Source organism: Zingiber officinale, chromosome 6B (genome assembly GCF_018446385.1).
Source record: "Zingiber officinale cultivar Zhangliang chromosome 6B, Zo_v1.1, whole genome shotgun sequence".
Lineage (NCBI taxonomy): Eukaryota > Viridiplantae > Streptophyta > Magnoliopsida > Zingiberales > Zingiberaceae > Zingiber > Zingiber officinale.
In genome coordinates, this window is record NC_055996.1 from 101199055 (window position 1) to 101210721 (window position 11667).

At 35.9% G+C, this 11667-nt stretch overlaps 2 protein-coding genes and 1 non-coding gene across 3 annotated transcripts; all 3 read left to right on the plus strand.

Moving 5' to 3' along the window:
* The first annotated feature begins 1120 nt into the window (after window positions 1-1120).
* LOC121988512 (protein NETWORKED 2D-like) lies at window positions 1121-5897 on the plus strand. Its single transcript, XM_042541966.1, has 3 exons — window positions 1121-1914; window positions 2822-5378; window positions 5452-5897. The coding sequence occupies exons 1-3, from the start codon at window positions 1821-1823 to the stop codon at window positions 5459-5461; spliced, it is 2661 nt and encodes an 886-aa protein (XP_042397900.1). The 5' UTR covers window positions 1121-1820; the 3' UTR covers window positions 5462-5897.
* Window positions 5898-6878: 981 nt separating this feature from the next.
* On the plus strand, window positions 6879-6951 carry TRNAE-CUC. Its single transcript has one exon. It is a non-coding gene; the product is annotated as a tRNA-Glu (tRNA).
* A 440-nt stretch (window positions 6952-7391) lies between these two features.
* LOC121988513 (L-ascorbate peroxidase, cytosolic-like) lies at window positions 7392-11105 on the plus strand. Its single transcript, XM_042541967.1, has 9 exons — window positions 7392-7598; window positions 7679-7853; window positions 7932-7997; window positions 9842-9890; window positions 10245-10327; window positions 10407-10486; window positions 10585-10687; window positions 10792-10850; window positions 10940-11105. The coding sequence occupies exons 1-9, from the start codon at window positions 7480-7482 to the stop codon at window positions 10953-10955; spliced, it is 750 nt and encodes a 249-aa protein (XP_042397901.1). The 5' UTR covers window positions 7392-7479; the 3' UTR covers window positions 10956-11105.
* The last annotated feature ends 562 nt before the right edge of the window (window positions 11106-11667 follow it).

The window sequence follows — 11667 nt, forward strand, 5'->3', positions numbered from 1 at the left end:
GAATTGAGTCTTGATTGTTTAATAAATATATCGAGGGGGTGGTGGTGAGTCCAATCATACTAAAATTCGAAGATTTCTCATTTCTCAACATTAAATCGGAGGTTCATATGGATAATGAGAGTTACAACAATGGAATAAATTTAACATTTTATAAATGTTTATATAAATGATTTTCTTGAAGTTTAACAATTTCACTTTTACATTACGCCAAGATAATAGATAAAATTATATGTATCACAGTAAATTGGGTTTAAAAACTTTAAAAAATAATTCTTTTTAAATAATTAGATTTAGAAAGAATAATAAGTTTTTGATATATTCATATTATATTATGATTTTAAGGATGACATATTCAAATAAAAATAATTAAGTATAAAATTATGTTGATTAATTAATCGCTTTTAGATTCATATAAATGATAAATTTAAAAATTTAGAGCGTACATTAAAAACTCAAAATTACAGAGAGGGAAGTGATGAAATTTGGAATAAGAGACCCTCGTCAATGTTGTAGTTAAAGGTTTTTTTTTTCAAAAAATAATAATAATAATTCTATCATATTTTTCATTTTAAAAAATACATTTATTTTTAAATTATTATAACAACTATATTAATAATTATTAAAATATAATATCTTTACGGCTTAGCTGACTAGAGATGACAAATTCATTACAACAGAACGGAGATCAATTCAATAAGTGCATATCTTTGAAAAAAAGTTCTTATTCCTCTCATCCTTATCTTTTTATCACTTGATTGATTATATAGACATAATTATGAGGAGACAGCATAATCACTTTTGTTATAATTAAAATATGACATATAGTAAAATTAATTTAATTTGTACAAAATTAAAATACTAAATATTTTTATATAAAAAATTATTTATCATCAAAACTATTTAAATTTTATTAAAATCATTCTAATGTAGGAAAAATAACTATAATAGCCGGTGATTTTAACCTTCAAAGTTATTAAAATATATATATATAAAGTATTTTATATATTTTTAATTAAATTAAAAATTTTTAAAAATTATTTGAATAGAACGTTAAAATAAATATATTTCCGATATAAACAAATATATAAGTACTACGGAAGGCTAAGTGAAAATTTCCCATCGTCTCACTTCCCTCGTCGGTGGCTCGGTGCGGAAAGCAGAGCTTTGCGCTCCACCAGCGACTGGCGATCTGATCAGCCGGCGACCACCACGCTGAACACATCGTCACGGCCATCGTCGATGATATCAACTCCGCGGGCCCTCTCTCTGGAAAATCGTTATCCATCCACCGGTGTGAGCTTCAAGACCGCACTCAAATGTCGTCGATTAGGGCTACGACGTTGGGTCGCCGCCGTCGTCTCTGGATTTGGATCAGTAGCACCGCAGCGCTCGACCATATTCTGCACTTTTAGAGGGCTGGCTTCACATTAGGAAGACGAGTTAGGTAGACATTTGGCGTGTGGCTTCCGCAACGAAATCCCCGCTTTTGGCGGCGCCGACGACGATTCCTTCCTTTCCCAATTAGTTCGAGACAGAGAGTATATTCTGGCAACTAAGCCAGATGCCGTCCGCTCCTCCTCCTCCTCTTCTTCCTCCTCTTCCATTTGTTTCGGAACTCCAGCTCGTATTTTACCAGTCTCTTTTTAAAGCTATTTTAATCTCTATGACCTATGGAAAACCTAATCCTCTCTCTCTCCAAAACAATTTTTTTTCCTTGTTCTTCCCCACCTCCGCCTCCGCCTCCTCCTCTCTCTGCGATTCGCTTTCCTGATTAGTAGAGAAAGAGAGAGGAGGGAGGGCCGGAGGAAGAATTGCACGAGATGCTGGAGAAGGCTGAGAGCGGTGCCTATTCATGGTGGTGGGCAAGCAACATCAGGACGAAGCAATCAAAATGGCTCGACAACAACCTCCGAGGTTTGCCCCCTAACCGTTTCCCTGTTTTTTCTTCTTCTCTATATGATCTCTTCTTTTGTTTTTCCGATTAGAACCGTGAATTGGTTGTATAAATTTCATGATCCTTTTGAATCGAGATTTTGATTCCTATGTTTCCAATTTGTATCATTTTTTCTCTTTTGGAAGATTTCTGGATTTGAAAGAAAGCAATTTTGATTTCATATTGAAACTAATTTTCATATTCAATGGTGGAAACATAATTCTAGTGCCACTTTAAAAAATTGATGTAATGTAATAGAAGCATCATTTTGGCCATTAATAATGTTTTTCGAATAAATTCTATTGAGGATATATTAGTTAGTGTTGGTTGGCACGAAGGATCCGATTGTTTGAATGGATAGTTTATCTAAGACATAAACAAGCAGTTTACGACAAGTTACCGATTGAATCTCTGTATAAAATTTCCTCTTCAAAATTATGAAGCCCTTTTTTCATTTATGACAATCTATGGACTATATTTAAGGATGTAAGTGCCTTATTAAATTACTGCTTTGGTGTCAGCCCATACATAGGGCAAATTGATCTTAGACATATAGCTCTTTGAAGCACTGTAACTATATGCAAGATTCTTTTTGTCCTGAACTCCATTGTATGCAAGATTTTCCAAAGATATGATTTGAATTATTGAACATTGTTTAATGGCTTCTTATCGTAAATTACAAGAGCTATGATTCTCCATCAGAGATCATTAGTCTATTTGCTCAAAATGAAAGCTCAACTAGATTTTTACCTGATTCATGTTACCACTCTATAATTCTTTTATTAAAGTGTCTGAAGTGGATATTCTATAAAAATCAATAAACATTTATAGTTACAAACATTAGTCTCTGTCTCGCTTTTTTGTTAATTCAAAGAGTACTCACTGCAGAGATGGAGTATACAGTGACAAATATGCTTAAGGTAGTCGAATCAGACGCTGACTCCTTTGCTAAAAAAGCAGAGTTCTATTTCAAGAGGAGGCCAGAATTGATAGGCTTTGTGGAAGATGCCCATAAAGCATATAGAGCATTGGCTGCAAGATTTGACCATGTCTCCGGAGAACTACAGAAGGCCAACATCACAATAGCAACTCATTGTCCTGACCAAGTCCATTATGCCATGCTAGAGGAGGAGGAGGAAAATTTTCCGAAAGCAATTACCCCAATCGACCCAAGTAAAGTTAACAGGAGAACGGTTGATGGTTTGATGAAGAAGAGAAGAGGAAGTGAATCGTCTATAAAGGCAGGTGAGGTGAGGGCCAAATCTGAGGCTGATCAAGTAAAAGCTCAAGAGGAAATAAATATGCTTCATAAAGGAATACTATTTCTGCAAGCTGAAAAACAATTCATCAAAAGCTCATATGAGAATGGTATAGTCAAGTATTGGGACTTTGAGAAGCAAATCATGGACATGTATGACAAAATGTGCTGGTGGCGAGATGAGTTTAGTAGCAGTGAAGTCCTCAAAGATGTCAATGAGCCTGTTATAATGACAGAAAAAACCATTAAATCCTGCGAAGATGTCATATTCAGATTACAGGAGCAGCGAAAGACATCAATGGAACAAGTACAACTAGAATATGAAAGAACTAGAAATGCCAAAGAAAAGCTGGAGGCTCTAAAGAGAGATTGTGATCAATCTGAGATGGATAAGGTAGAGATGGCTAGTGAAACAACAGAGATAAGCTTCACTGCTGAAAACATGGCAGAAGAAGCTGATTCTCTGAACAAAGCAAAGCTAAGCCTGCAAAATATACAGGACAAAATCAAGGAATTCTTTGAGACAAGCACTGAAAGTTCCACTGCTGATATTATTCGACACATAGATAACCTTGTCAACAAAGTTACTGAATTAGATCTCACATTCTCATCACAGGTTTTACAAATAAATCAATTTGTCTCAGTTAGCTGTGAATTAGATAAAAATGTGAAGAACTTGGAAGAGGAGAAATTGATTCTATCTGAGGACTCACATGTGTTAGCTGAACGACTCAAGGAAGCCCAAGATGAATTGAGCAAAGTTGAAGCAATTGAGAAAATTATCCAGGATGAAGAATCTAGTTTCCGTGAGAAGTTAAATGAAGCTTGTCACAGCGTTAATGCTATTTCAGAGAAGATTCTGCATCCTACACTCACGGAAAATGCTTGCGATGAAGCTTCATTCCCAGAGGAAGAAGCTTCTATCATTGAATCACATAATGAATGCAAGGATGTAGAGGTAATTAATGCTATTTCAGAGAAGATTCTGCCTCCTACACTCATGGAAAATGGTTGCGATGAAGCTTCATTCCCAGAGGAAGAGGAAGCCTCTTCTTCCTCTTCCTCTTGTATCATTGAATCACATCGTGAGTGCAAGGTTGTAGAGGTAACTGAATTCCATGATGTCAAGGAAGACTTGGTAGAGATTGATGCAACTCAGCCACTTGTTGAATTTCTTGAAGATTTTCTGCAGAATAAGGAAGTTGCTTCACTCAAAAATGCTTCAGAGGTAGAGAACAAGAATGAAAATTACATCCGAGAGATGATGGCTTTGATAGGGGAACTAGTGAATGTCATTGCATCGAGAGATGAGGAAATCCGCTTGCTGAGAGAGCAATTGGCATCTCTAAAGACAAGACTTGGTCTTTGTACAGTTGCTTCATCTGTTGATTCTTGTCACAGTGAATTGATATCCTCAAACTCTGAGATGTCTCTATCTACTCTCGGGAGAGATTCATCTGTAAATGGCATTAATGTAGAGTGTATCTATGAACAGAATACAACTCAACCTTCTGAAGAGTCTAGGAAGAATATTGATCATTTTCTCGGCAAAAACATAGAATTTTGGTTGAGATTCAGCACTACATACCACTATGTGGAGAAGCTCAAAGCCAAATACGCAGAGCTACAATCTGATATCAATAAACTGGATGCCAATAAGACAGAAGGCACTAATTCTACTGATACCAACAATCAGACTAACAATGCTGAGTCAGAATCAGTTGCCAAAAGACTGAGTGAATTGAAGACTGAACTCTTGCTATGGTCAGAGCAAAGCACGTTGTTGAGAGAGGAACTGGAGAAGCGGTACTTATCCTTCAACGATATGCAAGAGGAGATATCTAGTGTTGTGAGCAAAAGTTCATCATCTGAGGGAGCATTGTTTACTCCGTATGAAGCTGCAAGGTTACAAAGTGAGGTGATGAGCATGAAACATATGAGCAATAAGGCTTCAAGCCACCTTCTGTTGGGATTTAATCAAATCAAGGGGGTCCAATCTGAAATCGAGAAGCAGTTGGCTAAGCTGTATGAGAATTTCCAAATATTAATATCTAGAGGCAAACATGATCCAAATACGGCAGGAGTACCATTAAGCGCCTTCCTTTATGGTTTCAAGGCCAAAAAAACATCGATATTTTCACGCATTCTTCCAATTTTTCAGAAACAAAAGACTAAAATTCACAGTCGGTAAGTCAATGAGACAATTTGAACAGCTTCAAGCTATTTGTACCGTGTCAACTTGAGAAGTTATTTTGAACAGGTCTAGGTAGAATTGCTCTTTTCAACTTGGACATTGCAGATACCATCTCATGAGGGCTCTCCAGAGGCAGATTCATCTCTTGGCTCTTGCAGAAATGTGAATCAAGGTTCAGATTTTGGCTCTCAAATTCAGATGATTAATGGATCTTTGGAAGGAAAACTGCTTTTATCGTTCAAACACTGGTCTTTCTTTCGCTCTTGTACTTATTCAAGATTCCAGAAACTGAGAAACAAGTCTCCTTTCCTTCTCTATCAACATTATCCTTCATGGTACCAGAACAGTACATTCTGATGCATTTAGATGCTCCCAAATTCTGAAAGATTTATAGTGATCAATTTTATTTATATATATCAGGAATATAAATCTAGAGAACAAAATAATTTTCTAAGTCAGTGGATCATCCTCATGTGTTTGTGCTTAAAATCCAAGCTACTTCCATAAGATTAAAAGATTGTTACGATTGCTATTTTCTGGTCACTCGAGCTTTTGGCACTTTATTTGTAGTATGCAGAATATAATTAATTTTTATATGAACCATCAAATATCTTATGACAATGTCAATGATTACTAGAAAAATAAATAATAGTTAAAAAATTAAAATAAAAGGACTGAAATAATTTTTTTCCATATAAATGTCACATTCAATATTTCTCTGCAATTTGTGGACCTTTGAGATTCTATGATATTATAGTATCTCATTAAACGGGTATCAAAAAGTAATTATCTTTTATCATCACAAATACATAACATTAACAATTAAACTCGCATGCTTAAGTTTTTAAGTCAAACAAGCTTGTGAAAGATACCTTAGAAGATTACGCTAGCTTATGTGATGAGTCTATTAAACACGTCTTTTCCTATAGATACATATCGTAATCAAAATTAAACTCGGATGACAATCATGACGGACCCCAAAAAAGGCATCGATCAAATGAAAAGTTGACAAACTTGAGGTGCTATTTTAGTTTTCCATTGCTATAAGCATGATAATCGTTGTCTCAAGAACTTTGTGAAATGTTTGTATCTGTTGGCATCCTACTCTTTTTCTCTTCCTATGGTTGATTCTTTTGGTGAGTTCCAATTTGCACTGTATGAACATAATTATCATCTTTATCACTGCCATCAGCTATTATAATCAGTCATCAGTTATCTGAAATGTGTGTGATCAACTGAGACCACGTAGATGGGTTCTTCTTATAACGTTCTTAGAAGAATTTTACTTGTTCCCTCGGATGGATCTAGTGGCTAGCGCACGAGGTATTGTCATTATTCCAAAGGCTAGTAGCCGTCTGTGATTTACCTTCTCCGTGTTGCTTTAGGACGGGTGCGCTGGGGAGCGTATTCGTCTTTTGTCATCTTGGAAGAATTTTACTTATTACTCAATTATTATTTTACAAGTAGATTTAAATATTCCCTGTTTGATGTAATCCGTTGTAGTCTAGTTGGTTAGGATATTCGGCTCTCACCCGAAAGACCCGGGTTCGAGTCCCGGCAACGGAAATTTCTTTTTCCCTTTTAAATCAGACAGAGACGGGCCTGGGCCTGGGCCTGGGCCTGGGCCGACTCTAGCACTGGCATTTGGCCTGACACTAAAGGCAGTTGGAAATTATAATGCAGTGTTTGACATGATCCTTAATCGACACGTGTCTACGTCCTATTCGTTGGAAATTTCCTTTCCTCGCTTGCGCGATGGAATCTTTTGGGGAGCACAACCTGTTCACACCTTCTTTTGCTGAAACGACTTATCTACCCCTAATATTTTCTAAAACACTTTTTAAACATAAGGCTAGTCTAGTCTTTTCAAGTTTATTTCTAATTCAATGGTCCGTCCACCACGTCGCCCGATCTGCATCTGCCGTTCAAACTCTGGAAATTGGGACGCCGGTTTTAATGATCCAACGGATACCATTTCGCTACTAGAACCTTCTCTCGTCTTATATTAAATACCTTAGAGCGGAGGAGCAGGTCGTGTGATCTGCTCGCGCATTGTTCTCGCTCCGTTGACGCTGCAGTGTCGCCGCTTCAGAGATGGGGAAATCGTATCCGGCAGTGAGCGAGGAGTACAAGGCCGCGGTCGCTAAGGCCAAGAGGAAGCTGCGCGGCTTCATCGCCGAGAAGAACTGCGCCCCGCTCATGCTCCGGCTCGCGTAAGTGAACCCGATCTCGCCTTGGTTTCGTGTTTTTAGTTAGATCTGATAAAGGAACGTTGAGATCGGTGTTGTTTCAGATGGCATTCAGCTGGGACGTACGATGTGGTGTCGAAGACTGGGGGACCGTTCGGGACCATGAGGTTCTCGGCGGAACTTGCCCACGGTGCCAATAATGGGCTCGACATCGCCGTCAGGCTTTTGGAGCCTATCAAGGAGCAGTTCCCCACTTTGTCGTATGCCGATTTCTACCAGGTGCGTTCCTCATTTTACGATCTAACTTCTTTATTTTATTTTCATCGTACTTCGTTACATTTTTTGTTTTAATGCCAGCTTGCTGGAGTCGTTGCCGTGGAAGTCACCGGAGGACCTGAGGTTCCGTTCCATCCAGGGAGGGAGGTATAGATCCCGATCTTACACCTCTCCATTTGTCTTTTTTTTTTCTTTTTTTTTTTTTGCCCTTTTTTGTAATTTGCCTTGATGACTTGATGTGCTATCAGATGTTTGTCGTTTCTCTAGTGTATTTCACCATTAGTTAATTCAAAATTCGTGGTTGAACAAGGTGAGATGAGCTATTTTTGGGTCAAACCATATGCTAAGTATTTTAAGTGGAATTGACGTGGTTTAACCTGGGCCTTAAACAGGCTAGGCCTGATGCAGTGTCTTTTTGAGGCTGGGGTTGGCAGATGCTTGCTAGCCTGCGTATCCAGCTCAATCTGGCCCCTTCCCAGATCCTTGCTGAACGCAGCAAGGGCCTTGTGTCAGGCTCGAACCTGACCTAGGTCTTGGGTATAGACCGTTGGTTGGTTCAGGAATGGCTTATGCTTATGTGTTAGATGCAGCATACGCCCTGTGTTCGAGCCAGAAGTCTTAGCTCATGCTGGACCAGGCTCACCACCTTTACTGGTCTGCAAACCTTGCTAAAGCCTAGGCAACCCATTAAATATATCTAGACTGCCACTGTGAGGATCGATCCCCTTCCAGGATGTTGATATAGGACTTGTGTTAGTGTGATAAAGTAAATATTTCTTGATATAAAGAATTATAATTTCAACATATATATCTCCGTTTCACACAAAGACTTTTAAAAGACTCGACCTGCAAAAATCTACGACCTTTATATTGCGGTTCAGGCAATCAACCTAAAACTCAAAATAAATTAGTACTTCTGAAATAAAAAAAAGGTTCTTGTTTAGTCTTTAATTCTGTTTTTAGTTGAACTGGAGTGAAAAGAAACAGATCGATATAGAAGTATCAATCTTTCTTGTTTGAAATAGAGATAAGGAATTTTATTCCATCCAATTCTTTTTTTTTCCTTTCCTAATCAGGTGAAAATGGTGGAAATGAAATTTAAGCATATACTGATTTTATTTATTTCTGTTCTTTCTGTGTCATACAAGGAAATGCGATGAAAGAAATAGAATGGAAGTCAGATAATCTATGTCATTTTTTTCTTCCCCTTTTTCTCTTAAATTGTTTCATTTTCCTCTAAGAAAGCATTCAAATATAAAATGGATGTTGGAGGATAGGGCTTGTAAGAGTTAGGTTTTGAACAATGCTATGAAATCTGAATAGTTAAATTTGAGAAGTAAGAACAAATTTCAGTTCAAGAAGTGCACTAAAAATAGTTGAAACAATGAAGAGACCTACAAATAAGCAAAGAAAAGTTAATATCTCTTATGGATTCACCATCAAATGGGCATAGAATCATTGCCTCAGATTCTTAACTAGTTTTTTCTCTTAAGTATCCATGTAATCAGTTGCTAAATTATACTTGACCTCTTAAAGGTCACTGTGTCCTCCAAGCATGTCTCTTGTACTTTGAAATTTAATCTCAACCTTGCACCTTTTTCTAATCAGGTTAAGGTTGCCATCCTTATGCCTCTTGAAAATTAAACTGATTCCCCCCTTCACCATGATGCAGTTCTTACTCGTGTTATTGTTATGCCCTTCTTCAAATGCAATTAGTTATTCCCTGGATCCTTCCCATAGTGATTGACTTATATTTTATTTTTTTAAGTAATTTTGATGAATTGATAAAATATTCGTCTCAAGTCAATTATGGCTCTCCTATCTTCTTTTATTAACATGCATATTAAAACTTGGATATATTTTTTTTAATTGTTTCTTAGTTATGTTAATCTTTTGTATAATTGCATTACTTGTCTATATAAACTTTTTTTTAAACAAATTCATATGGTTGACTACTAGTTTCTCTTTTTTTTAAAAAAAAAAATATTTAGGACAAGCCAGAGCCACCAGTCGAAGGCCGACTTCCTGATGCTACCAAGGGTATGTTATCTACATAAAGTGCTAGTGTATAAGTTATCTACACAATATTTTGCAGTTGGGTTGTAGATATACTTGATTTTTTAGCTAACAAAACATCATTTTTGTTGTAACAAAAATTATATTTTTCCTTGTATTACATGAAATAATGCACCCAAAAAAATGACACATAGATGAGAGTGCAACCTTATAATTTTTAACTTCCATCTTGCTGAATTATATTTTTCAGAAGTTCATCTTTTTGCAATTGAGAGTCATTTCAGGATATAGTGTTATGTCTTCCTTGTTATTGTTTTGAAGGACGAGTTATCTGTTGCAACAGGAAAAAATTGTTTATTTTCTCTAAAACTTTTGTAGGTTCTGATCACCTTAGGGATGTATTTGGTCACATGGGTCTCAGCGATCAGGATATTGTTGCACTATCCGGGGGTCACACATTGGTAACATTGTTTTCTATCTCTTGTCATCATATCCATTGATATCTTTACTTAAACTATACCCTTGTCTCCATTCATGCAGGGAAGGTGCCACAAGGAGAGATCCGGCTTTGAAGGGGCTTGGACAGCCAATCCCCTCATTTTTGATAACTCATACTTCAAGTAAGTTACAATTGTGCTGCTTAATGCTTAGCTTCTGTTCTTGTAAAAAAAAAATCCTATTTGTAACTGGGAGGACACCTGCATTTTGTTACTGGCAGGGAACTCCTGTGTGGAGAGAAGGAAGACCTTCTTCAGCTGCCTTCTGACAAGGCTCTCTTATCAGACCCTGTTTTCCGCCCTCTTGTCGAAAAATATGCTGCAGTATGATTCATCTTATCTGTCAAACTGTTACAACATTACCGTGTAGTTTCCTTACGTTTTGTCTGTTCTCCAATATTTTCAAAAATTTGGATTTTATGTCCCAGGATGAGGATGCTTTCTTCGCTGATTATGCAGAAGCTCACTTGAAGCTTTCAGAATTGGGGTATGTAACTACGCCTTGAACGTTGTCAATCATCAACAAAAACAATTCCACGAAACAACCTAAACCATTATTCTTTTATCGTAATGCAGGTTTGCTGAGGCTTGAGGAACGAACATGGTTTCGAGTAGAAGAATCAGAGGCATTTTGCAATAAGATTTTGTGGCATTAGGTTACTGCCGTTTTCTCCATTATATGCCGATGTCATTGTCAGTGAACCTTTCCATTTGATAATCTGATGACCATTTATGAATTCTATTTGATGTGATGCATGCTACTTAATACTTATGTGTTATGATATGTTTATCCGACTTCATATTTCTAATTTTTTTTTCTTTAATGCATGGTTTGTCGGTTGTTCTTTATCTTGTACTTATTTTGAATATAGGTCATTTCTAATAATTAAATCTTTTCATAATTTTTTAATATGTCATATTAATGTCATATCAAAATAAAAAATTTATTATTTTTATCATAATTAATTTTACATTACATATCATATATCTTTATTTATTATTATTATTTTTAATATCTCTATATAATTTTTATTTAATATTTTAATTAGTTTTATCTTTAATTTAATTTATTTGTAATTTTTAATTGTTTTATATTTAATTAACTTGTAAATTTTAATTTAATTATAGTCATTTATATTTTTTTTAATTTATCAAATATATTTATTTTAAAAAAATGTATAATTTAATTATTAAATAAAATATTTAATGATTTTAATAAGTTAAACATGTAATATTATTTTTTTGAATGATTAATAGTTCCATTTTAAGTTTGATATGAAAAAAAATAGGTTTGAAAAATTAAA

Coding starts and splice junctions, on each gene's coding strand:
- LOC121988512 (XM_042541966.1), top strand. CDS start 1,821: ATGCTGGAGAAGGCTGAGAGCGGTGCCTATTCATGGTGGTGGGCAAGC. Junction 1,915..2,821: donor GCTCGACAACAACCTCCGAG/GTTTGCCCCCTA, acceptor TACTCACTGCAG/AGATGGAGTATACAGTGACA.
- LOC121988513 (XM_042541967.1), top strand. CDS start 7,480: ATGGGGAAATCGTATCCGGCAGTGAGCGAGGAGTACAAGGCCGCGGTC. Junction 7,599..7,678: donor CCGCTCATGCTCCGGCTCGC/GTAAGTGAACCC, acceptor GTGTTGTTTCAG/ATGGCATTCAGCTGGGACGT. Junction 10,328..10,406: donor TATCCGGGGGTCACACATTG/GTAACATTGTTT, acceptor CCATTCATGCAG/GGAAGGTGCCACAAGGAGAG.